General features: G+C 41.8%; 1 protein-coding gene across 3 annotated transcripts in view; it reads right to left on the reverse strand.

Moving 5' to 3' along the window:
• GRHL2 (grainyhead like transcription factor 2) overlaps positions 1 to 27,918 on the reverse strand; it is a 106,349-nt gene that overhangs the window by 64,661 nt on the left and 13,770 nt on the right. For all 3 annotated transcript variants that reach the window (XM_084618269.1, XM_084618270.1, XM_084618268.1), the window contains exons 2-5: positions 16,349 to 16,538; positions 7,659 to 7,726; positions 5,668 to 6,058; positions 2,200 to 2,255 (exon numbers count right to left, since the gene is read on the reverse strand). In XM_084618269.1, coding sequence (XP_084474395.1) covers positions 2,200 to 2,255; positions 5,668 to 6,058; positions 7,659 to 7,726; positions 16,349 to 16,538 — 705 coding nt within the window. The remainder of the gene's footprint in view (positions 1 to 2,199; positions 2,256 to 5,667; positions 6,059 to 7,658; positions 7,727 to 16,348; positions 16,539 to 27,918) is intronic.

Raw genomic sequence — 27,918 nt, forward strand, 5'->3', positions numbered from 1 at the left:
AAAAACCCCAAACCCTCCATTGCATCTTTCCTCCATCAGATGCAAGAACGTTCAGAAACTGTTTAGTTTCAATATAGTTTAGTAGTAATTTTTATAATTTGAAATGAAGGCTAAATTTTAAAGGTGTTCCTAATTACGTTACTCTACTCTAAAATTTATTCTGTTTTAATGTTTAAAAAAAAAGTTTGTTTTTTTGTGCTAAATTTTGCATTGTTTTGAAAAGACTACTGTATGTACAGTATACATTTTGTTTATGATAAAAGGGTATTTTAAACACAGAAGGCCAGATTCTCATTGACATTAAGGCTCCTTTACATCAGTCAGTGTATAAAGGAATCTAAAATGGATTTTAGTGTGAATCAAAATCAGACCAAGAAAGTACCACAGTACAACTGACTAATAGTCCGTGTGCCTTAGTTTGTTCTCCTGTGTTTGACAGTTTCCTACTCTGGATGTTTCAGAAGGTGTTAAAAAAAAAACCCAAATCCCAGACATACTGCATGTGGCCAATTGTGTAATACCTGTACTATACCACAGTGGAAATTTCTTCCAAATTCCCAATTGGCAATCAGTTTATGCCCTAAAGCATGAGCATTGCTATCACTTGTCATTTTTACCCTAGCAAATGTAACTGCAGTTATTATTCAGAAAACTTTCTAAGCCTGTTTCGAATCTCATCAACTGCCTGATCTAAAAGCCCTTTGAAATCAATGTGAATCTTTCAATCCACTGCAGTGGGTCTTGGACCAGGCCCTAAGTTATGTTCATGTTATTCATATGAAGCATTCATTTCTATATATACAGGGTATGGAACACTTAGTAGAATGCTATATAATTCACAGAGAGGAGGCATTTCCTTTCTGAATGGTAAATTATCACGTGAAGTTGTCCTTGGCTCTTATGCTAAAGGTTTTCACCTTAGTAGAAATGCTGACAATACAAACACTCCTGGATTATGTTTCAAAAATACCCAACACAGGAAATGGAAACTATGCTGCATTGATGCTGCAGATATACTCCTGTCTAAAGACCCAGTCCTGATCCATTGAGGATAATGGGGGTTTTGTCATTGACTTCATCAGAAAGGGACTGGGCCTTAAGAAAGCTACACCATAAAAAAAAGCCCCAGGCATGAGGGCCCCAATCCAGGAAAAATCTTAAGCATATGTCTAACTTTGCACATGAATAGTCTGACTGATATAAATTGAACTACTCATGTGCTTAAAGTTAAGTACATGCTTAAGTGTTTTCCTGGATCAGAGCTAATATGAGTCAATGACTAATCTAGCTCTTGTCCATTTATATGCATGCATTTTGCTGCATTTAGTAGCTAACAGCAATGACTGGTTATTTCTCCAAAACTTTAGTTTTATTTTGCAGTACTTAGCTGGGTGGTGACAGACACCACCAGATTAAATAATACAAAATACACAGAAACGTACCACAATATATAGTGACAAAGATCACCACAACCAATTGTTACAAAACAAAACAAAATGGGAATTTCATAAAATTGGGGGAGCTGATTTAACAACCTCAGACATGTGTGCTCTGCATCCTCCCGTCCTGGAAGGCAGTGAAGATTTTCCAGGAGCAGGCTGGCAATCTGTGCTCTGTATTTGGGGTACCAAGAGCCTGGTTCTCCTCTCACACCAGTTTTACATTTGTACAGCACCATTGACTTAAGCAAAGTTATTTTTGATTTAAGCTTGTGCAAGTAGGAAGAGAATCAGGCCCTGACACTCAGGGCAGGTCTACACTACGGGGTTATGTCGACCTAACTTATGCAACTCCAACTACGTGAATAACATAGCTGGAATTGACATAGCTTAGGTCAATTTATTGCAGTGTCTACACTGTGCAGTGTCTAAACTCTCCTGTCAACTTACCTTATGCTTCTTGTTCTGATGGAGTACCAGCGTCAACGGGAGAGCAACTGGCGGTCGATTTAGCAGGTCTTCGTTAGACCTGCTAAATCGACCCCCGGTGGATTGATCACCACAGCATTGATCCACAGTAAGTGTAGACCTGCCCTCAGTGAAGACACACACACTAGTCAGATTTTAAAGCCAATGTGCAGAGCAATGGAGGGGACCAGCAGTACATCCCTAGTGGTGGCAAAGTGGGGTTCTCCATACTATATTTTAATATGAGGCCAATCCAGCTCCATCTATTCCCATTTGTCTTTGAGTAACTTACCTTGCTGTTTGTTCGTAAATGTATTCCTCAGCCCCTACTGATGCACTGCGGTACTTCTAAAAGTTATACAAATAAAAAACAAACAAACAATAGATAAGGAATTATTGGATACAAAGAAATTTACAATTACTGACAAGATCATATTAAAACTTTTCTAGTTAGGGAACCCTTATAATAAACTATAAGGTAGTTCAGACTCAAAATACCTATTAGCCTGAGTAGTCCCTATGCGGTTTCACTTCTAGAGTTGACACAGAGAAATTATTTGGATAAGTGTTTGGATTTTGTCAGTCTACCTAGTTCATTATAACAATATCAGTAAAGTGGCAGGTATTTTTGTGTTCTGCTTGCCCTTACATTATCAGATGTTTAGAAGAAACCTGTAATAACATGCATGACTCACAATTGCAAGCATGTCCTAAGCTGAAAATTAAATGAAAGCTTTTACGGTGCCTATATTTTTAAAGAGGGTTTATGTGAATCTATTTCTAATTGTCCTCCACAACCCACACACTGAGGCTCATAAAAATTTGTATTATTGTATCATCTCATTTGGATGGGTGTGGGGACACAGGCTCAGGAAGTATTCTGCATGTAACACAGGATCATATTAGAATAATAGATTCATTTGACAAAATGAAAACAGATCTATAAAAAGGTATAGATGAAAAATGTGAAATATATTGCATCAAGAGGCTGAATTATGAAAACTATGTCCACTGCATAAATTGAAGAAAGAACCATACACTACATTATGGAGCAGAGGAAAATGATAAGAGATCCTTATCTATTCTATGAGATCCTTGCTTTTTCAGTTTACCTTTTGTGGCCATAATACACTGTTTCTAAAACCTCTCTGATGGATCATTAGGTATAATCTCATGGATTATTAATTATTACTATACTATTTTGTCATCACTCACGGTTAATTACATATTGATGTGCCATGATAAAAATGCTCTGCAATAAAAAGACTTGAAACCTGTTTAAGAGATGTCAGTTTATTACAGAGTGTTTTTACCATAGCACAGCAGTGGTTGTAGCTTTGCAGTTGACTGGTCTGATTTTTATATCATTTTACGTGATATTTTCAGTATGGCTTGGTATAGTGATGCAAAGAATGTCTCCGTAGAATAAGCAATTTTAAAAGATTAATCCTTGTTTTTGTGAGATAAATACAACTAGTTTCTATTAATTAGTATGTAACTAAACTAGTTTATTTAATCCAGCTGAGACACAATTTAAAATCTGATCCATTATTTAAATCCATATTAAAATCAGGCAACAATCAGATAGAAGAAATTACCACTTTTATAATATTATGAAAAATCATGATCATAGTACTGTAATTTATATGGAATGTTATACATAATTCTCTTGCATTCTGCCTTGGCTGATAAAAAGAATATACATCAAGATGATTTTTCTAAAAGGTATCTGCACTTGCACTTTTATAACAAATGGATGAGCTATAGGGCAATGAAATGTGGGGAGGCAATCTTGTTGGTGGAAAAATGACTTTTTACAAACTTACACTTCACACTTGAGACAATTGGTCCAAGGCCCTCAAACTCATTCACACACATAGCTCTTACTCACATGAATATTCACATTGATTTAAAAGAGATTGTTCACATGAATAAGAGAGCTGGACTGGGCCCATCCTGCACACATTTTCAAAAACAAGGGTCATGACTCATATGAATAATTTTATTGAATGTACCGAGAATATTTACATGTGTGAAGTTGCTTATGTGCTGGAACGTTGGTAGGCTTGAGCCGTGTTTGTAAGTTACAGTAGACAGTGCATAATGCCTAACTTTCAATTGGTAATATAAATGACAGAGTATATTTTTAAAAAAATGTGACAAAATATTACTGATGTCACTGAGGTATTAGCAAATATATGTTTTCGCTCTTGTTTTCCAGTTTGTTAATTTTGTCCGTTTGACAGCACTTCATAGGATGGATTCACTGTTCTGTGAAAGTTCAGCTGCATTCCAACAGCATGTACTGGGATGATGCGATCAGTGCTATGAACTACCCAGGGGAAAGCCTATGTGCACACTACTCCTCAGCTCCTACAAGAGGGTATTTACCAGTTTCTAGCATAAGGGTTGAAGCCATATAATTATAATTAATTCATAATAGTGCTTGTGCTCCCAGTTTAGTTTAAACTGATTTTTAAAAGCACAATAGATTTCCTCATTATGTCACCACAGAGAGAATTCAGGTTGTATAGGTGCCCTAAATATGCATTTCCATACCTTAACATATTTGTATTTCTTTTAAGTTTAATTCTGCATTTCCTGGGTTTGAATACTTGTTTTGGAGATAATTACATCCCTGTAATCTTTTTTTCCTAAATGAGTCATACATACTCTCAACCTTAACTCCATCTTAATGTAGTTTTTGTCTGGGAGTTTCCTTGGTTTTTTTTAATTATTAATAATTTCATACATTAACAGGAATCAGGAAACCAAAGGTGAATGTTACTATGTGATTTGAAGATATGTAGTATCAACCTTAAATTATTTTTAAAATTTTAACCTCTAGGATCAGGCACTCTAGAGCAGCACAAAGCAACCAGAGCATACTGGCCAATTAAACTGAATTTACAGCTGCTTAGCATTGCCAGAGAAGTGCATAGCAGCCAGAGCACACATCAGTTCTTCCCTCCCTCCTGTTCTCAACATTCCTCTGTACAAACACCCACCCACATACCCCATCTTCCCCCTACCTTTTGACCTCTACATTTCCTTTCACCCTCCTAATGCCACCCATTTCCCCCTCTTGCCCTTCTTGATGAGCAGATCTGGTGCAATAGATAGCTTTTGAAATGAACTATTTAGGATTAATGGTAATTTTTTGCCATTACTTTTCACAACTAAAAAATGTATTCATCAACAGAAGTTGGTGGATAAACTCTTCCCCTTAAGAGATGCTCATGAACAATTATCCACTTTCAAAATGGCTACCATCTCCTATTGTTGCGAATAGGACTGAAGCTACAGCCTGCTAATAGTTAACTTGCCCTCTTTCAAAATAAGCCACCCCTACCCACTTTATTCTCAATGGGACTGAGGCCACAAGATGCCCTCTATAAAAATACCCATCACCTCTCATTGTTTCCAATAGGTACGAAGCCAAACTACCATCTAGGAAGATGGTGTTCCCCTATGCTGTCAGAAGGCAGAGAAGAGCACTGTGAGGAGCAGCTGAGTTCACTAAAGATGGTCACGGTCATTCACCTGCTCCTCTGTTGTGCAGAGAGCTAAAATATGCTGCTTGTGTTATTTATAAATTATTAATAATAATAATTATTATTATTATTAATATTGTAGTAGTAACTACGAACACCAGTCAAGGACAAGTCCCCACTGTGCTCAGTGCTGTCCAACACAAAGTCACACTGTATGATTCTTTTTAATGAGTTCCAAGATACTAGTTCATAAATGAAAAACTTACTTCTGTTCCCCCATCTTTGAAAGTGTCGCTGTAAGTACTATCAGGAGTACTACGCTGGTCATCTTTGAGATAGTTTGTATGGGGGGCAATGTTGGGCACTTCATACTGAGTCTGTTCGAAGATAACCCCCCTGTGCTCCTCGTTTTCGCCCCTAACATAATGCACTTGCGGGGCCATAAAAACTGGTGTGAACTCTTCTGCCTTTACCACGGTAACTCCAGTCACCGAGATTGGTGTTGGGCTCCCAGATACATTTGTGCTGTACTCCCTTTTGGAAGACTCCAGATGTTCTTGGTTTAAGGACAGATTAACTGGTACTGTCTTCAAGACTTGAACTCTGTTCTCTCCTCCACTCAAATTACTCTGAGCTTCATTAGTACCAAGACAATTTCTGTGAAACAAACAAAAACCGGTGAATTGTCCTAATAGAAACTGGCATCAAATTTCCTCATTTAGGGAGTGGGCTGATTGCTACAGAAGTCAGGAAGAAAATACACCCGCAATGCAAAACTTTCTTCATGTATTGAGGACCAGGAAAGGTTACTTTCTTCTGAAACATCAGTGAATGAGTGGTCTCATCTAGTATGACAAATCCTGTGTGACCTAGTTTTCATTCTCCTTAGGCTACTATTTGGATACATAGTTAATAGATCAATACAAAAGCCTGTTGGCCAAAATAAACATCAAGGGTTTTATAAGAAATAATATATATTACTGACAGTAGAAAAATTTTCATGTGGAATAGAGAGAGTGAATTGTCAATAATGAGATTAATATTTTGCTATCTGCCCTTTCAGATAGCCACGGGATGTGACCATGTTTACTGATGTAATTCCTGAAGAAGTACTTCCAGGAATCCCATCCTAACAGAGCAGGACAGTAATTGTTGCAGGTGCACTGTAGCTTTCAGCAGCACCACCCTATCTCTAATGAAAGTGCCCTTAAAAATCCATATAATGTGCAGTTGTCACACACATGAAATGGTTAATTCATAAAGCTTTCAGCTTCCAACAGCTGCTTCGTGTTTTGTTCTCATTTTCAATAACTAATGAGAGTTGCTCTGATGAGAAAATGACTGCCATCTTGGCTTTCTGTTGGATGGACGTTTTGCCAATCCTGCTGTGGAATTTCTCTAGAGCCAGATGGAAGTGGAATTCTCTCTCTAGATGCAGACTGAAGAAGTTTCAGGTTATGTCTTCACTGTCAAAAAGGAGCTTTTTGTGCATCAAGATACCTAGTTTTATGTAAATCATAGTGGAGACAAGGTACTGTTAGTTTTTATCTCTATGTAACTAGCTGAGACAAACTCCACTTTGGGGCATAGCTATGATCTTGACTAACTAAGGTAAAAGTTACCTGTGCCTTCTCTCCACTAGGATTTTACATTGAAATAGCTAACTCGATGTACAAACATACCTATTTTTTGCAGGGAAGACATAGCCTCACTCTCTCCTGCTTGTGAGTCTCAATAAAGTCAGTTGTTTTCTTCTTAACCTGCCACACAGGACCCTTTAGCAGCTTTGACTCCAGACACAGCAAAAGCTGTAATCTGAAAGGTGTGAGGGGAAGAAAATGTTTGACAGAAAGTAGTTTTAATGAAGAAGGTGTTATGTAAAGTTATTTGCTCCCTGACAGAGATGAGATTAGGCTAAGTATAACTACCTAAACCAGTTTACTGAAGCCAAACTACATAGCTTTTGTTACCCCAAAAAAGCAGTATTTCTAATGTCAATATTTTTTTCTGGTTTACTTTTTCAAATAACATGACAACTTCACTGGGATTCTTTATTACTTTGCAAATCACATTTTTTTAAAATTCCATTTAATTTTTTTAATAGGTACAGCTGTGTAATGGTTGCTTCCCACACTAGACTTTGTTCTTTTATCTTGCAGAAGGAAGTCAGAGGCCATAACAATTCTTTTGATTCACATCTGATCAAAGTTTCTTTTACTTGCAGTGTATTAATATATTATTTTAAATGATACAATACCTTTTATCTTGGTCTTCTTGATTGTCATTCACTTTGTTAACAGACAACAGCCTTTTATCTCTGGGAACCTGAGAAAAGCACCAGGCATTGGTCAGGCAAGTGTAACAGTTTGTATTTGCAACTTCAGATTAATATAGTCTAACAAAAGGTAAGGTTTATTTAGACCAAGGATGTCAAACTCATGGATGTCAGGGCTTACTTTTTTCTATTATACTGACAGTAACCTTAAAGGTGACTCCCCTCCCCTACCCTCCCCCAGGTGGGAAAAAATACAGGAATTATTCTCTCCTTTGGTTCTTGGATGTGTAAAGAAGGCCTGAAAAGGTTTTTAGTTTTCTTTCCCCAAAATAAGGTTTTATTCTGCTTGCTTTTTACCTTTGAAATACACCGGACCCTCGCTAGAACACGGGATTTGGGACCCATGCCAAGTACCGCGTGATAGCGGGGACCGCGTTAAAATGAAATTACTGTATACAGTAATGTCACATCCATAAAGTATAGAAAACCTTAGAAAATAAACTCCCACTTGAAGGAAACAATAAACGAGAAAAAAAAGTATTGCTTTATTGGAAATTTAAAGTCGACATTACAATAAACTAGTCTCGTTTTTTCTTTAAAAAGTCGGTGAGTGGCTTTTGCTTCTTGCTGCTGTGCCACTTCCGCTTAGCAAACAGCAAAAGACTACGGAGCTGCATAATTTTTATAGGCTCAACGTCTTGCGTCTCAAACCCTCTCAAAGCAGTCTCTAAGCCGGCTACGGTCGCAGAGAACGACGTCCACTTCATCTTCCTCTTCTTTTTCTACGGCGAAGGGCAATTCTTCAGCTTCTGGAATGTTGTTTGGTTGTACTGCCTGAAGAATTTGGTCATCCATTAGACTTTCAGCAACGGGACAAAATTCTTCTGCTTCATCATCGCCTCTTATCCAGGATTCGATATTTTGTGGCAGAACATTTACCCTGAGCCTGGACAGTTGCTGGCACAGCTCCTGCATCAACTCCATGTCTGTTCTTTCAACTTCCTCCTCTGTAAATCCCTCTAAGTCGAATTCCTCGTCACACTGTGATCTGCTTTCTTCATTTTCTTCCAGGAGCGGGTGGCCAAACGACTCTCGCATCCCACCATCCACTAGCGGCTTATCGTTTCAGCGCATAATAAATTCCAGGAATCGCCGCCAATGTAAAAGAAGTCTTTTATAGTCAACTTCTTCAGAAAATCGGTGACAGACAATTCGCTTTCTATCATTTGTCATACCAAGTCCCGTCGATAGTGCTGCTAAAAATGGCGATAACATCTTGATCAAGCAGCTGGATTTTGGAAGTCATGTTTTTAGGTAAGTATTCAACCCGTATTTTACTGTCACGGGTTCTGAGTCTTTTGGCCGGAGGATGCGCTGGACAGTTGTGTAGCAAAAGAACGGCCTTTTCTACACCACCGCATAGGGTCGATCTAAGATACGCAACTTCAGCTACGTGAATAGTTGATGCTCCCTCATTGACTGCGCTTGCGCTTCTCGTTCTGGTGGAGTACTAGAGTCGACAGGAGAGTGCTCAGCAGTCGATTTATTGCATCTATACTCAAAAAAATTGTACTGTACAGTGCTTAAATTTGGGATCCATGGCCGCGACCGCATTATATCCCTATTCGCGTTATATAGACGCATGTTCTAGCGATGGCCCGGTGTACCAGGAGTATCAAGTTCCAGGTTGGTATAAATACAGTTTGCACAAAAATAATAAAAGGAGTGAATTAAAACCAATTTAGCTATTTTGGCACACATTGGTATGTAGATAGTCTTAGTTAAGAATAAAATGATTGAAGTCAATTTAGCTCAGATGAGTAAAAGACTAGCTTTAGCCAAACCAAACTGCGGGCTTGTCTACATGGTGTAGCAATGCGCACTACAGAGGTGTAATTTCTGAAGCACACTAATATGCTATGCATTAATTGTACACTTGGGAACCTTTAGCACACGAGCAAGGTCTATATGGACCAATTAACGTGCAACATGTTAGTTCGCTTTAGAAGTCACATCCCTGTAGTATGCATTGCCCCATCGTGTAGTCAAGCCTATAATTACTTTTATTCCAAACTAAAAGTCTTCACACATTGACTTGGTCTACACTTAAAAGTTAGGCTGACATAGCTATATCAGTCAAGGGTGTGAAAAAAACACACATCTAACTAATGTAGCTATGCCATGGACTATACCTAAAACTTAGGCTGACCTAGCTACAGCATGCAGGGGTGTGAAGAATTCATACCCCTGTAAGATGCAGGTAAGCCAACCTAAGCCCCAGTGTCATCACCACTGGTCAACAGAAGAATTCTTCCATCGACCTAGCTACCACCCTTCCAGGGGATGGATTTATTACGCGGATGGAAAAAACCCTTCCATCACTGTAGCAAGTGTCTACGCTATAGTGGTGTAGCTATAGCACTATAGTTGTGCCACTGTAGCGCTTGTAATGTAGTCGACTTACCCTGTGTCCACTTACCCCGCAGTGTAGTTGCAGCTATGTTGATGGAAGAATGCTTCCTCCGACATAGCTAACTTTGTCTGGGGAGGTGGTGTTCCTATGCTCACGGAAAAACCCTTAGGTTGGTGTAGGTTGTGACTGCACTATTGGGATATGCTGGCACAGCTACACCGACGTAGTTATGACGGTGTGGTCTTTGTAATATAGACACAGCCATTGACTTGCACCACAGTAAATTAGTTTCCGAAAACCAATTCGATTCAATCCAGGCAAATTTGTGTGTAGACCAGCACTTCGGTTCTGTTTTTACAGAACTCCTTGAATTATTGAGAGGTGTGGATCAGGAACTATCTCACTTACCTTAATTGGAGTGCATGGAGGTGCTGCATCTTTAACTAAGAGGCATTCTCTTCACCCTTTTGAATTAAATGGTGTTAAAAAATACAAAGGGCCTAATTCTCAGTTATCCCAAGGCCCTTTTACACTAGGCTGGCAGCATAAAGGGGCCTTAATGTGGGAGAAAACAGTCCCCTGAGAATATCCTCTGCTGAAAGAGCATCCCTGGCTGGTCTAGAGATGGTGCCAGGGCTGTGTACCAGCCCTGGTTCCACATCTAGGGTAACGGTGGCGACATGTTGGGGCATCACCAGAGAACACTGAACTACAGCTATTCTCTGCTTCCCTAAGTTTATAGAGCACCATGAGAAGCAGAATGAAAGTCAAAGCAGGCCTCTCTATGGATCCAGATTATGTGACACTCAAGGTAATTTAAAGCCACCTTGGCCCCACCCCAGCCTTCCCTGACTCAAGCACAGGAATGAGACCCAAAGAATTTTAAACTGTCTAAATAAAAAACCTTTCCTATTTCACTTAATAAAGTTTCACTTGCATGATTTCTATGACATCATAAATCAAGTAGGTTTCCATAGAGTCTTCCAGGAAAAACAAGGTAGACAATATCTAAATTTCTAATGTAGAAACAATGAGAACAAAAGGCTTTCTTAACACATCCCAAAGAATGTGAAAAAAACAAACCCTTTTTTACTTTACAGTTAGACTTTCTTGGCTCTGCTCTTTGAATTCTGAGAGTGTGTGGGCCTTCCTACCTTCCTCAGACAGTCCTCATGTTTTCATTATCCCAGATAGCTCTTCAGGCTTTTAATAAAATTTCAAGGCCCCAAGTTCTTCAAGGCCTCTTTTCTCCGGCTGAATTAGCAGTTTTTGGAACCAGCACTTCTGAGCTATTTCTTACAGCAGAAGGAAGCTATTTCCAGTTCATCATGGCATTGGACCACCATGACAACTGAGCAAGGACAGACTTGAAACCAAATCAAAATTGTGTTTACTGCCTTTAAAACACCAAAGAAAAATCAGGAGACATTCAGGCTTAGAGAAAAACCAATAAGCACCTGTCCTCCAGTAGTCAAAATTAACATAAAGTATCTTTCTAAGACAACAACAGAGACACGGAGGACTGGCGTCTGATCTTCACTTATAGATTCATAGATACTAAGGTCAGAAGGGACCATTAGGATCATCTAGTCTGACCTCCTGCACAATGCAGGCCACAGAATCTCACCCACCCACTCCTGCAAAAAACCTCTCACCAAAGTAGTTGGTGGTGTCATATTTGTACTAAAGTGCTCTGTTGGTTGACAGGCCTGTTTGATGTATCTCGGAGGTTGGCTTGAGTCCACTGCCTACATGACACCCTTAATTTAGATAAAAACAATGAGGAGTCCAGTGGCACCTTAAAGACTAACAGATTTATTTGGACATAAGCTTTCGTGCGTAAAAACCCACTTCTTCATATGCATGGAGTGAAATTGCAGGCATATATATAATGGCACATAAAGAGAAGGGAGTTACTTTACAAGTGGAGAACCAGTGATGACAAGACCAATTCAGTCAGGGTGGATGTGGTCCACTCCCAATAATTGATAAGGCGGTGTCAATACCAACAGAGGAAAATTGCTTTTGTAATGAGCCAGCCACTCCCAGTCCCTGTTCAAGCCCAAATTAATGGTGTTAAGTTTGCAAATGAATTGTAGCTCTGCAGTTTCTCTTTGAAGTCTGTTTTTGAAGTTTTTTTGTTGTAGTATGGCTACTTTTAAGTCTGTTATTGAATGTCCAGGGAGATTGAAGTGTTCTCCTACTGGCTTTGTATGTTACCATTCCTGATGTCTGATTTGGGTCCATTTATTCTTTTACGTAGAGATTGTTCCGTTTGGCCAATGTACATGGCAGAGGGGCATTGCTGGCACATGATGGCATATATCACATTAGTAGATGTGCAGGTGAATGGCCCCTGATGGTGTGGCTGATGTGGTTGGGTCCTATGATGGTGTTGCTAGAGTAGATATGGGGACAGAGTAGGCAATGGGGCTTGTTACAGGGATTGGTTCCTGGATTAGTGTTTCTGTGGTGTGGTGTGTAGTTGTTGGTGACTATTTGCTTCAGGTTCGGGGGCTGTCTGTAAGAGAGGACTGGCCTGCCTCCCAAGGTCTGTGAGAGTGGGGGATTGTATTCCAGGATAGGTTGTAGATCGTTGATGATGTGCTGGAGAGGTTTTAGCTGGGGGCTGTACATGATGGCCAGTGGTGTTCTGTTATTTTCTTTGTTGGGCCTGTCCTGCAGTAGGTGACTTCTGGGCACGCATCTCGCTCAGTCAATCTGTTTACTCACTTCCCCAGGTGGGTATTGTAGTTTTAAGAATGCTTGATAAAGATCTTGTGGGTGTTTGTCTCTGTCTGAGGGATTGGAGCAAATGTGGTTGTATCTTAGGCCTTGGCTGTAGACAATGGATTGTGTGATGTGTCCTGGAGGTATGTAGGTAAGAATAGCGGTAGGTTTCTGGTATAGGGTGGTGTTTATGTGACCATCGCTTATTTGCACTATACTGTCCAGCAAGTGGATCTCTTGTGTGGACTGGTCCAGGCTGAGGTTGATGATGGTGTGGAAATTGTTAAAATCCAGGTAGAATTCTTCAAGGGCCTCCTTCCCATGGGTCATATGATGAAGATGTCATCAATGTAGCACAAATAGAGGAGGGACGCTAGGCTAGGAGACGAGAGCTGAGGAAGCATTGTTCTAAGTCAGCCATAAAAATGTTGGCAAACTGTGGGGTCATGCGGGTACCTGTGGGGCCATGCGTAGCAGTGCCTCTGACTTGAAGGTATAAGTTGTCCACAAATATGAAATGGTTGTGGGTGAGGACAAAGTTACAAAGCTCAGCCTGGACAAAGCATGGCCCCTTGTGGGTATGCCAAGATCTCATCAGGGATATTGTTCTTGACAGCTTGTAGTCCATCCTTTTGTGGAATATTGGTGTAAAGAGCTTCTACATCCATGGTGGCCAGGATGGTGTTTTCAGGAAGATCACCAATGCATTGTAGTTTCCTCAGGAAATCGGTGGTGTCTCAAAGATAGCTAGGAATGCTGGTAGCGTAGGGTCTGAGGAGAGAGTCCAAATAGCCAGATAATCCTGCTATAAGAGTGCCAATGCCTGAGATGATGAGGCATCCAGGATTTCCAGATTTATGGATCTTGGCTAGCAGATCAAATACCCCTGGTCGGGGCTCTAGGGGTGTGTCTGTGTAGATTTGTTCCCATGTTGTAGCAGGGAGTTTCTTGAGCAGCTCATGTAGTTTCTTTTGGTACTCTTCAGCGGGATTGGAGGATAGTGGCCTGTAGAATGTGGTGTTGGAGAGTTGCCTGGCAGCCTCCTGTTCATAATCCGACCTGTTCATGATGACTACAGCACCTCCTTTGTCAGCACCTTTGATTATAATGTCAGAGTTGTTTCTGAGGCTGTGGATGGCATTGCATTCTGTATGGCTGAGGTTATGGGGCAAGTGATGCTGTTTGTTCTCAATTTTAGCCTGTGCATGTCTGTGGAAGCACTTTATGAAGAAGTCCAGTCTGTCATTTCGACCGTCAGGAGGAGTCCACGTGGAATTCTTCTTCTTGTTGTCTTCTTGAAATGGAGAGGGAGTTTAATGCTAGTGTCCAGTGGGTAGGAGGATTCCTGTGGATCAGTGCACTGTTTAGTGGTGTGTTGAAAATATTCTTTGAGTCGGAGATGGCAAAAGTAGGCTTCCAGATCACCACAGAACTCTATCATGTTCAGGCCGGGGCGGGGGGGCGGGACGGGACACAGACTCTTCTGCTGGGCTAAGTGTGTGATAGATTAACAATATTTTTGGGTGAGTTAAGGGTATCACTGTTGTAGCCCCTTGTGGCATGTAGGAGTTTAGATAGTTTACTGTCCTTTCTCCTCTGTAGAGAAGTAAAGTGTGCATTGTAAATGGCAACAAACTCCATTGCCTACTCTGTCCCCATATCTACTCTAGCGACACCATCATAGGACCCAACCACATCAGCCACACCATCAGGGGCCATTCACCTGCACATCTACTAATGTGATATATGCCATCATGTGCCAGCAATGCCCCTCTGCCATGTACATTGGCCAAACCGAACAATCTCTACGTAAAAGAATAAATGGACCCAAATCAGACATCAGGAATGGTAACATACAAAAGCCAGTAGGAGAACACTTCAATCTCCCTGGACATTCAATAACAGACTTAAAAGTAGCCATACTACAACAAAAAAACTTCAAAAACAGACTTCAAAGAGAAACTGCAGAGCTACAATTCATTTGCAAACTTAACACCATTAATTTGGGCTTGAACAGGGACTGGGAGTGGCTGGCTCACTACAAAAGCAATTTTTCCTCTCTCGGCATTGACACTTCCTCATCAATTATTGGAAGTGGACCACATCCACCCTGACTGAATTGGTCTTGTCATCACTGGTTCTCCACTTGTAAAGTAACTCCCTTCTCTTTATGTGCCATTATATATATGCCTGCAATTTCACTCCATGCATATGAAGAAGTGGGTTTTTACGCACGAAAGCTTATGCCCAAATAAATCTGTTAGTCTTTAAGGTGCCACCAGACTCCTTGTTGTTTTTGTGGATACAGACTAACACGGCTACCCCTCTGATCAATTTAGATAATTTATTTTATACTTTCAAGAGATTTTAAATTGTTGAGGTGAATATTGTTTGGTTAGTTAAAAACAAAACATGAAAAAGAAACCCCAATGAAACATGGCTTGGTTGTGAAAATGTACATTCATTGTAAAAGTAATGTAAAAAAAAATGTCATCCAAGACATCAGAGACATTGGGACCAAGACAATTTAAGTGAAACAACAAGAACTTCAGATTACACAAACGGGAATCAGCATTGAGTCTCATGCTTTAGAGCAGGATCGCTGCAGGGGTTAAAATGGTATTTCTCACACAGGTACTGCATGGCAAAATTGGTAAGAAGCACTCTGTGGTTTTGCTTTGACTTCAGTCAGAGCCAGTAATCAGGGCCAGAGTCTTAGCAACAGCCATACTTAGACATTATCGGAGATATGAGAACAAAGATGGTTTCGTGGTTAAGCTACTGCTCTGGGTGTCAGTTTTCAAATCATGACTTTGTCACAGGCTTCCTATGTGAGTTTGATTAAATCCCTTTATCTTTCTGCGCCTCAGTTCCCTATCTGTAAACAGCGTAATACTACTTCCTTTCTTCTACCCTTTGTCTCTCTCATTGTCTATTTAGACTGTAAGCTCCTTGGGGCAGGTACTGACTCTTATTCTGTGTCTGCACAGTGCCTAGCACAATGGGGTCGGAGCCCAGTGGGGCCTCTGGGCACTACTTTAATACAAATCAATAACAACAACAATAACAAATGGAACTGCCATTAAGAGAGAAAAGCCAGTTAAAGAGTGGGCAAAAATAAAAAGTTTCAATTTACCCAAAATGAGTCGTGATACCACAGAAAAACCTCCAGATGAGCATGGTCTCTGCTTTTTAAAGAATACTCCAGGTTTATAAACCAAAAGAAATCTTAATTATATTCATCAGAGGCTTTTAGAAATGAAGAAAAGCAAGAATACTGTACTGAACAAAACAGTGGGTGCTGGGTTCTTTTAAGGTTTGTAATTTTAGCTTTAATCCCCAGTCATAGCTAAATCAAAAGGCCTTTAAGTTGTCTTCTTGAAATGGAGAGGGAGTTTAATGCTAGTGTCCAGTGGGAAGAAACTTATTTGGAAATTGTTCTGCAGCATAATTCTCTCTCTTGGTATGCCTTAAAAACAGATCCCTGCTAATTAGAAGGGTTGGACGATATATCAATCAAGTTACCTACTTTGTAATAATCATACAATAGGCCAAGAGCAGCAGCACTGTCCTCATCTCCATTTATGCTCATCATAGCCTTGGTAGCTGCTGTTAGGGGATTTTCCAGGTACGACTTCCAGGCTTCATCTTCACTTGTGTAGGCTCGTCTGGTATTGAATGGTGTCTCATTTGGTACTAAGGCCACAAGGCGTTTGTTACTGTAAAAACACAAGGCACGCAATGGTAATTCACCAGAGATTTTTCCTTTCAGATCCACAAATCACCTTACAATTTTCTATTGCATAATCTTTTCAAGAGAGGATGAGTAAAAAATAAGACAAAATGGAGTAAAATTGATCTAACAGTGTCAAGCCAAGATTGGGGTCCCAAACTTGCTGTTAAAACATGCATCAATACTAGATAGATATCCTCAGACCTTAACGATATGTATCTATGCATCCAGAAGACTAAACTGGTGTGCATCTGCAGCCCGATGATTTGTGTGCATTGTTTTCCTCACTCTGTACAATGTATATTGGTGTATCTGTTAAAATAATTTTCAAATTGTTGTAAAACAACAGGTAATATTGTTCCATTTAAGAAATATGCCTGTTTTATAGCAGAACTATTTTTCTCCCTTCTTGCTTATTTGGAAGGTAATTTGACAGTGATTTCAGATTGCCTTTCAATAATTGGGGCATCTCTTGTCCAATGGGGTGGAAGTTAGGAGACCTGGATTCTATTCCCACACTTGCCACTGACCTACTGTGGGCAAATCGTTTAACCTCTCTGAGCCTCAGGCATTGTATATGCAGGGGACTTCAGCCTCCAGTACAGCTGTAAACCCTTGCCATAGACAGGCGAAACCACTATAAGCTATGATTTGCACAAGTGTAGTTTGCCCTTTCTTGAAACTGGGAACCTGTGTGAATCATGGCATTATAGTGGGTTTGCCCACAGACATCATGGGTTTGCATTGATGCAACTACACTGATGGCTGACTACCAAGAGCTGAAATCTCCATTGAAGACAAAGCCTCAGTTACTGGAAATGGAAATAACAATGACCACCTTTATAATCTGCTTTGTGATCCAACAGATATACAGCTATATAAATGCAAAGTATAATAACTACACAAAAATCAGAAGTAACCCAGGGGGGAAGTGTTTTATCTGGATTGAAAGGCGGATAATCCCATTGTTCATTGGAAGCACTGAGTCAGTTTGATTGTTCAAACTATGCACCTGATTAAATCTTTTTTAAACATTTCCTTTTAAAAAAATGTATCAGCTCTCCGAGGAAGAATCAAATTGGATAAAAATGACTTAGAATTGAATGTGCTCTCTTCATTTGCCAGCCTATTTACATGACTAGCCTGCCTTATGAAGTTTTTTTAAAAAATTCCTTACAATCTTTTACATTTATGTAAAACTGCTCATTTTAGATGTGTTGGTTCTCCTCTAATTACCATTGGCCTAATCCTACAGTTCTTAAGCAGGAAAAACTTTAATTGAAGTTAGGGTATGTCTACACTGTGACGTTGTCGACAAAACTTTTGTCTTTCACGGGTATTTATAAAAAGCCCCCCCCCCCCCCGTGAAAGACAAAAGTTTTGCCAACGCAAGTGGCGGTGTGAATGCAGCTTTGTCGGCAGGAGCGCTCTCCTACTGACAAAGCTACTGCAGCTCGCGGGGCTGGAAGTATTTTGTCTGCAAAAGTGCCGACAAAATACCGATAGAGAGCATTCACACACGCTGACTTTTAGCGACAAGGCTGTCACTAAAAGCTGCGTAGTGTAGACAAGCCCTTAGTGGGACTTCTGTTAACACAAACACTGTGCAATCTAGTCCTATATTTGAATTGAGAAATAGGAGACAATAAAGGTCAAACTGAATTCACAATCAAAATAAGTGCTTCCCTTCCCCTTACTCCCCTGGGACATGCCCTGAACCACAATTTTACAGTTACAGTGAATCCTACTGTGAATTTACTGATAAGCACAAACTTCACATTGAACGCTACTGATGGTTGAACGGGCTTTGTAAAGTGCATTTTCTTGTTGAATAATTAAGGATTTTGGGGGGTAGAGATTATCGTCTCTCCAGAACACAGCCCTGTTTGCATGTTACTTTGTTTAACGAAAAACAAAATAATCAGCCAGTACATGGATCAAAATTTTATGAGCTGTAAGAGAGAGCATTTCATAACTTCATTACACAAATAACCAAAATAATGATCTCCGATTATTTTTTCCTTCTGGTTAAAAAATCTTGACTTTAAGATCCTCCTTTCCTTTTTGAACTGCCTTTCCACCATCATCTGGCCTTTTGCACTATTTTAGGGCTTCCCCCTCTCATTTCCATATGTATAATTGGGTACTACAGCTACAGTGAGGGAAAATAAAGCATTTATTTATAATACAAGAGATAGATGTAAGGAACTGCAAGGCCTGCTTTCCTTTTCAGCTTTGTATTGTTAGTGACCCGCAACTCAGGTTTGCAATAACCTCCTTCTTTGTGCTTAAGAGGTGATTGAAACCTTGTTCCCGCCCTGGAAGAGCCACTTCTCTCCAGCTAAGAGGTAATTATTCCCTTCAGATTCTTCTTTCCTGAACAAAGCTCTCCTTTAACTAAACACATGATGGTTTTATGACATGGGCAACTGCCCATTGTGAGCAGCATCAACACCACATACATTCTCCTCTGCAGTGATCTTAGCTCATAATCAAAAACTACAAACATTTACTCTTCTGTCCCTTGGAGCGCTTGCATTTGACAATCATAACTGACTTCATAGTGTGAGTGCTACAGGCTTATCGCAAGAATCACCTGTTTTAAATTTTAAATTTTGTGAATACAGACTAACACGGCTACTACTCTGAAACCTGTTTGAAATTGTAACACGCTTGTCTGGAGAAATGTTAAGACACCCAAACCAGAAGGAATCAGCCTCTAAGCACTCAGTCCTAGAGAGGACCCATCTTAAAGGGGTAAAAAAGGAGAGTTCTATAAGTGATATCATTTTGGAGGGTACTCAGACACTAAGGTGACAAGTGTAATTGAATTGCCTGTCAATAATTAAATAGCCTGGGGAGGTAAAAATTCATGGCAGTGGAGATCAGAAGACTAGGATTTACGGTCTTCCTTCAGATGGAATTGAACACATTTTCTCTAGATCTATGCTTTCATATTTAAAAATAAAATGCCCGTCTCCTCTGGTTATAGAGATGGCCTGCAGCATGTAAACAAAAGCACTGTCATTTTATGGAGCTTGAAAACAAACAAACAGTAACACTAACAGAAATAAAAACATCTTCCCTACCCTGAGCCCTGCAGTCAGCTCACAGGGGGGTTAATGCTGAGACCTAATTATCACAAGTTAAGCACTGTGAAATCATTTCAACCAATTGATTGTTGTCAGAGGAGCTAGCCATGGGCAGAATGCGGTATTAGCCCTAGTCTACACTATAGAGTTAGGTCGACATAAGGTTACATTGACCTAACTCTGTAAGTGTCTAGACTACAGGGTTGCTGCTGCTGATGTAAGTCCCCCACTACACCGACCTAATAACTCCACCTCCACAAGAGGCATAGTGCTTAGGTCAGTGTAGTTAGGGCAACACAGTGTCTGTGTAGACACTGCATTGCTTACATCGCCTGTCAGCACTGCACAGAACTCACCAATTTTTTGATGCGGAGGAAGGATGGGAGTGAGGTGGAAGGAAGGGATACAAGCTTATGAAGAACAGCAAAACTGTCACATTACTCATTGGCCAGGTTTAGTACAACAAAATGTTTACACACTGTAGCAAATTGGCTCCATGATTGTATAAGCCTAGTCTGAGGCCTTGTGTACACAGGAAAGTTGCACAACTACAACCAAAGGTATGAATTTGAACCAATAAACTTACACTGCTGCAAACCCCTATGTGAAAACTCTTATTGTAAAGGTCAACGGTGGGTTTTGCCAGTTTAGCTTAAGTAAACTTGGAATAGGTTTAAATTAAACTGAACTAGCACCTCCCCCTAAATAACTCATTTTGAGATAGTAAGTATGATTGCCACACTTCTAGGATTGTTCTGGAGTCTCCATGAATTAAAGATTAATATTTAATTAAAGATTATGTCATGTGATGAAACCTCTAGGGAGACATCCATCCAAAATTGGCAATCCTAGTATTAGGCATCTGGAGTGGCACAAGGCATTATTAATAGCAATAGCATCCCCTTCCCATCCATGTGTCTGTCTCTCTCCCGCTCCCATATTTGATTTCCTGTAAACTACTCCCCAGAGCATGGCCACCCGCATTGGGCCCACTTGGAGTTCACAAATACCATGAGATTCAGAATGTCCATAGAAACTTCATGTCACAATAACATAATTCCCCTGTTAAGCACCAAAAGCTAGGCACAAGTTGAAGAGATTGGGGCAAATGTGGAGGGTTCACTCTAATCTGTCCCATCATTGGGTTGTCCAGGCCACACTTTGCCCTCTGACTCTCCAAGAAATGCACACATCCAACATGCTTCAGATAAAGTTCCCTCATTCCTAGGATCTGGTTTCTGAAACATTACAAGAACTAAACAGTTCATCTGGCCCTCCCAGGTACAAACCATTCCTTCCCTAATAGACAGGATTTCACAATTTCCTCTATCCCTCTAGGCTAAATTCTTTCTGCACGTGGGTCATGCTAGGCACTTTTGCAGGCTCCTTCCCCAATTCCTGGCATGACTTGCCTCTCCTCAAGCCCATTTGACATGATGTTGTTTATGACTCGTCTCTAGTACATTTTCCTTCCAGTTGGCAGAGCTGTGAATATGCTCTTCTGGTCTCCTTTGAGGGGGAGCAGAACACTGGTCTGAGGTGGTTGGGTATGTTGGTAAAGAAGAAAAGGTTGCCAACAGGTGTTCTCTGGCCACTGGTTGCACTGGCAGAGCAGAAAAGGCTATAATCAGGGGGGACTAAATAACTGATTGAAATGACCAGGAAGAAAGTGTTGTGATGCACACTCTCTATGTGCACAGTCTATGTACAGTTCCTTTGTTTTCACTTTTGGCTGTACACCAGAACAGAGTTAAGTTCCTTTTCCTTGTTCTTGTTTTTGCCACTGGTACAGCTACATCAGTACATGGTGCACTGCTACCTACTCCTTTTAACTTAGGCCAAGTGAACAGGTGTAAACCAGGACTGATGCATCTTGGTGCATCTTGCTCCAGGGCCCTGCAGTCTGCTCCATGACAGCTGTACCGGAGCAAGGCCCAGTTTTGGGCCCCACACTACAAGAAGATTGTGGAAAAATTGGAAAACGTCCAGCGGAGGGCAACAAAAATGATTAGTGGACTGGAACACATGACTTATGAGGAGAGGCTGAGGGAACTGGGATTGTTTAGTCTGCGGAAGAGAAGAATGAGGGGGGATTTGATAGCTGCTTTCAACTACCTGAAAGGGGGTTCCAAAGAGGATGGATCTAGACTGTTCTCAGTGGTAGAAGAGGACAGGACAAGGAGTAATGGTCTCAAGTTGCAGTGGGGGAGGTTTAGGTTGGATATTAGGAAAAACTTTTTCACTAGGAGGGTGGTGAAACACTGGAATGCGTTACCTAGGGAGGTGGTGGAATCTCCTTCCTTAGATATTTTTAAGGTCATGCTTGACAAAGCCCTGGCTGGGATAATTTAGTTGGGGATTGGTCCTGCTTTGAGCAGGGGGTTGGACTAGATGACCTCCTGAGGTCTCTTCCAACCCTAATATTCTATGATTCTATAATTCTAAGTCACCATTTTCATTAATGTGTTTCCTCTACACCAAGAAGCTACACCAAGTGGCTAACCACCAGGCCTTTGAGTGGGGCTAGCTCGAGGGTTTCTGCTGCTCTAGGCAAACAGCCAATGTCCAACTCCTCCAGATTGGAGACACACACAGACGCAAATAGTTAGTGGACATTTTGTTGCTCCAGGCAACCACCTATTCTGTCTGTACCAGAGAGAGAGAGGCACAACTTCATGTGATTCTCCATCATTGTATGTCTTCTTAAACTTTCTTACCCCTTGGATCTATTGTGTGGTCTGAGTGGGGTTTGATTTATTCAGTGGGGCTTTGGTTGGCAAGTTGTTGGGCCTCTTAACATTGCCTATGTTTCCTGGCTATGGGTTTTGGCAGCCTCATGCTTGATTTTTATGACTAATGAAGTTAATGCCTTTGCTTAGGGCTTGTCTACATCTGAAATGTATAGCAGGTTAGTTGGAGTTATGTCGCATTAAAGTGCCTTGCATCCACAAACAAGATTATTTTGTTCTTGCGAATCATCTGTTGTTTTAATGTGTGCTATTAAGCCTGCTTTGGAAGCAGACTTACTGAGATGTGGGATGAATTTACCCACAACAAAGTAGGTGTGGCTGAATCCCCATCCCTAAGCAGCTGTTGCTCATCTACCAAGTCCTCCAACTGGTATCCAACATTGCTTTGCTGGGCACCTGGGTTAGCCCATCTGTCTACCTGTGTGTCCTTTACTACTCCATGGTCATCCCGACCAGATGTCACCTCCTTGTTTAAATGCTAGCACACAGCCAAGTTCTGACCTTTGTGAATCCAGCTTGTGGGGCATTCACATACCTGTGTTATACTCCCGATTGTTAAAGAGTCATGCCTTTTGCTTCAGTGTGGCCTCATGCTGAGGGCCTGGACTTCATTGCCTTCTGAAATCTAGCCACCACAATGCACATATGGCTGTCCAAACAAATGAAGGAAAAGGGTACAATCGGGACCTAAGCAGTGCCACAACAAGGAATTCTGGCTAGGTTAAGAGCATGCAGGACAATAACAGGACCTCTGGGAGAGCTCACAGAGTCTGCAGTTTCTCTGATGAGTTGGACTGTATATTTATGAGAGATCCCACAACTCAGCTACTGCATTTTGTGGACACCACCAATGACACCCCTGCAACCGTCAACCATGATGAAGACCAGGAGGAGAATGACAATGAAATCCCTGATCTCACTGGGCCAGTGAACTAAGAAGCAGACACAGTCCTGGAGACCCAGGAACTGCCTGAATCACATCTGGAGAAACCATGTGGATCATGGGCAGAGCCCCAATCTGTGGAGAGAACAATTTCCAGTTATTATTCTATGATATATCAAACAGCTTAGTTCCACGGACCATCCAAGTGTCACTCCGTTGGTCTATCCTAGCCCCATGCATCTGTTGCTCAAAATGGCGGCCACACTAGAGAGAGTGTACAAACTGGTGTGTCCTTTGCATCAATTAAAAAATAAAAACAAAACAAAAAACACAACAAGCCTTAAGCTTGCTGTGTCCTGTCCACCCCCTCAACCTCCACACTATTGCTCTATTGCTCTCTCTCCTGCCTGGTCTTTCTTCCCCCGCCCCCAGCCAAGATGGCAGCACCACATGGGTTAAAAAGAAGATGGTGTAAAGTAAAGGCATTTTTATTATAGTGGCAGACACAGAGAAGAAAAACACTGGAATCATGTATCTTGCTCACAGTTTCGTTAATGCCCTCAGCTTTTAGCCAACGTGCAGTATTCTGAGGTAAATCAGAAAAGTAATGGGACATAAATATATCCAAAAATAACCTTATTGTAAGGCACTATAAGGATTTCAGCTCCCTTTGGACTACTGCAGCATTCTATTTATTTTACAGGGCACTTTGTGCTGAGTCATGGGTGTTTTAAAAACAGAACCTAAGCCAAAGAGAGTGTTCTGCTTTGGCAAGAAGATTGCACAGCAATGCAGCTCTTCTCTCACTGCCCACAGTTTGTGGCTCCTTATTAGTTGTACCCCGGTTCTGTGGGCACCACCCTGATAAACAGCAGCACAGCATATTGTTTCTGCTTTGCCCGTGGCCTTTTTGAACAGAATCCTTCTCTGCCTTTTGGTGACATGCCTCAAAGTAACATCCCCCAGAGTAAGGACAGCCTGCAGAGGTGCTTGTTTAATTACTCCCCTGCCTCTTCTGCACCATCTTTAGATGGCCCCCACGCCAACACCCACAGCCCACCATGTATTTATTACCCCTTTCCCCAAGTTGGCTAAACAAACCATCCCCCTCATATCATAGGCGAAGGTGTCCTATAAAAACAGAGAAGATTGTGAAGACATCCTACCATCTCCAAGCTCACCCAAGACTGGGAAGAGATTCAGGAATAGAATTCCAAAATCAAGGAAAAAGCAACATTTGGTTACTGTTGGCATGAAGACTTCAATTTGAACAGTAACTAGTTGTCCTGTTTCTCTTTTTTTTTGTCTTGCCATAGCAGCAGACACCTTATAATGAGCAGGGATAGGGTGCTAACACTGAGTGAACATCTGTACAACCTGCATAGGAGGAAGAGGAGCTCAAGAGATGACATGGCATGACATGTTCAAAGAACATCCCAAGAGAGGGATACATGACAGAGGAGTGGAGGGAAGGATTCCTGCAGCATGACAGAAAAGGAGAAAGAAAAGGAAAGGGACATGGCTAGGTCCATATATACACAGCTGCTGCAGATGATGGAAAGGCAAACAACTGTCCTGTAGAGCTTAGTGGCTCTCGGGTCAAGGCCTAAGCCCAGAGGTGAAAGTAAGCCGGTACGCCCCGGTATGGCGTACCGGCAAGAGCCGGTGCACATACTGGGGTGGATCAGCTTCCCCGGTGCAATTTAAAGGGCCTGCGGCTCCCAGCAGCAGCTGGAGCCCCCGGCCCTTTAAATTGCTGCCAGAGCCCCGCTGGTGGAGCCCTGGTGTAGTGGTGGCGGGGCTGGGGTGGAGATTTAAAGGGCCCGAGGCGGTAGCAGCGGCCGAGTCCTGGGTCCTTTAAATCATCCCCGGAGCCCTGCTGCCACTTCCCCAGAGCTACGATGGGCTACGGTGACAATTTAAAGGGCCCAGGGCTCTGGACGCCGCTACCACCCAGGACCCTTCAAACTGTTGCCAGAGCCCCTGCCTGCCGCTGTTATCCTGGGGAGGGGGAAGGAGGCACTTGCCGGTACAGGGTGGGCCGGGGCTGGCTCTGACCCCCCCCAGACCAGCCCCCTTCCGCCCTAGGCCCCGCCCCTTCCGGGGGCCAGAGTTGGCCCCAGCCCAGCTCCGTACCTGTAAGTCCCTAGACTTACTTTCACCCCTGCCTAAGCCATAGCCTATGCACCTATGCAGCCTTCTACCTCTGAAACCTCCACATTTTGCGACACACCATTCACTGCAACAATGCCAGGAAAGAGGTCTTTTTCTAGGCAGTCTGTGGCACAAGACAAAGAAAATCATGGTCCGTGAGCCACAGGGAGATTTCCTTCTACCATCATCCCATATTCCAAGATGCAGAGAGCAGTACTGAGCGCCCTATGTATATACATTTATGACTTTGAAAGCACAAACTTATTTGCACACTATACTTTATAACTTAAAGGTTTTTAAAGTGTTTTTCAATTTACACAATCTTATGAAGCTTGAATACTTTTTTACTGATCACAACTTTCAAATTGGTGTATTTTGTTATTTATTATAAAAATTATTGAAAATGTCTTTGCATGGTTTTGCATCTAGAACAATTCATGAAAATGCATATAGCCACTGACTTAATTCATAAGAATGCCCACTTTCACATGCACTATGATAAAATCCATCCATACTCTATGTTAAAAATTCCCACATACAGTATACTAGAATCCCTATATGCAGAATGTCAAAAGCTAGCAGCACTGAACATACACATTAATACGAGCACAGTGATCCTGATTTAAGTTGTATACATAAAAAAGGCCATATTGGGTCAGACCAAAGATCAATCTAGCCCGGTATCCTGTCTTCCAACAGTGGCCAATGTTAGGTGCTTCAGAGGGAATGAACAGAACAGGCAATCATCAAGTGATCCATACCATCGCTCATTCCCAGCTTCTGGCAAACAGAGGAGAGGGACACCATCCCTGTCCATCCTGGCTAATAGCCATGCATGGACCTATCCTCCAGGAACTTATCTAGTTCTTTTTGAACCCTGTTATAGACTTGGCTTTCACAAAATCTTCTGCCAGAGTTCCATACGTTGACTGTATGTTGTGTGAAGAAATACTTCCTTTTGTTTGTTTTAAATCTGTTGCCTATTAATTTCATTTGGTGACCCCTAGTTCCTTATTTACTTTCTCCACACCAGTCATGATTTTATAGATCTCTATCATACCCCCCTTAGTTGTCTCTTTTTCAAGATGAAAAGTCCCAGTTATATTAATCTCCCCTCATATGGAAGCTGTTCCGTATCCCTAATAATTTTTGTTGCCCTTTTCTGAACCTTTTCCAATTCCAGTATATTCTTTTTGATATGGGGCAACCAGATCTGCACACAGCACTCTAGATGTGGGCGTACAATGGATTTATATAGAGGCATATGATATACAAACGCATAAACATTGTTCACAAGTGACCCTTACCCTCATAGTAGGAACATAATGCATCGTGGACTGTGCCCCCCTCAGTAGCTGCAGCATTTCACAGAGGCATCTTCTCCGGCTGTTGAAAATGTTCACCAAGTGTGCCAACCTCCTCCTCCCATCCATCTGCAAAGCTCTCTCCCTTGCTCTCACAAAGGCTGCGCAAAAACACAGCAAGCAGCTGTCATAAGTAGCAGCTATTTCTCATCAGCCTCTTGCCTAGACATCAAACCCTTCTATCTATCTATCTATCTATCAATCAATCTCCAAAATGCACACTCCGTTGTCATTCTGCAACACTCAAGGTATAGCTGATGGAGTGTCCACCCTACACAAGGCCTGATGGGGTAAATTAGGCCAATTATTGTATAGGCCACACCTGGAGAAGAGCCAGGGAGTGCTAAGACCTAATTTGCTGATGAAGTCCAGCTGGAGGAGGAGCTGTCCTGGCTTTATGAAGCAGGGAAGCTAGCAACAGATGAGGGTTGATGAGAAAGGCTGCAGTCACTCCTTGGAAGGAGGGAGGAGTGTTTGGAGGCTGCAGAGACATGTAGCCTGCACTTGCTTCCTGGGAGGAGGAATTGGTGAAGCTGACAGATCCAGAGAAGGAGGGGAGAACCAGAAGATTAGGAAAGGGCTCAGGGAAATGCAGCAAGGTATGGGGTGGAACAGGCCTTGACTGCTGAATAGAGGGTCCCTGAGCCGGAACCCAAAGTAGAGGGTGCGCCTGGGTTCCCCAGCCAGCCATTAGGGAAGTGGCAGTGGCAGGGCAGTGAACAGGAAAACTGCCTGAGCCTGTTGTAAGAGACTTTCCTACCCCAGAAAAGGGAAACCACCTAGTGACCTCATTGGAGGGCCGAGTCACAAAGGGGAGGCTGCAGTTTCTGGAGCAAGAGGGACTGCAGGATGAGACAGGATGGGTGAAGACACCACTGGAAGGGGGGCACAGCACCTGGCAGAGCTAATCCCCAGGATGGCCAGTAAGAGGCACCACCAGCAGTGAGTGCACCCTCTCACAGTATAGTTAAACAGTTTCTTTCTCCTAGCCAAGTATAGAGTAAAAGGCTTCAAAAGCCAGGGGTGCATATGGTAAAGCTGAGTGTCTAGAATGACTGGTGGAATCTTGTCCCTGGCACCAACAGAAGTTGGTCCAATAAAAGATATTACCTGGTCGCTCTCA

Source organism: Lepidochelys olivacea, assembly GCF_965140295.1.
Source record: "Lepidochelys olivacea isolate rLepOli2 genome assembly, chromosome: 2".
In the NCBI taxonomy this organism is placed as follows: domain Eukaryota; kingdom Metazoa; phylum Chordata; order Testudines; family Cheloniidae; genus Lepidochelys; species Lepidochelys olivacea.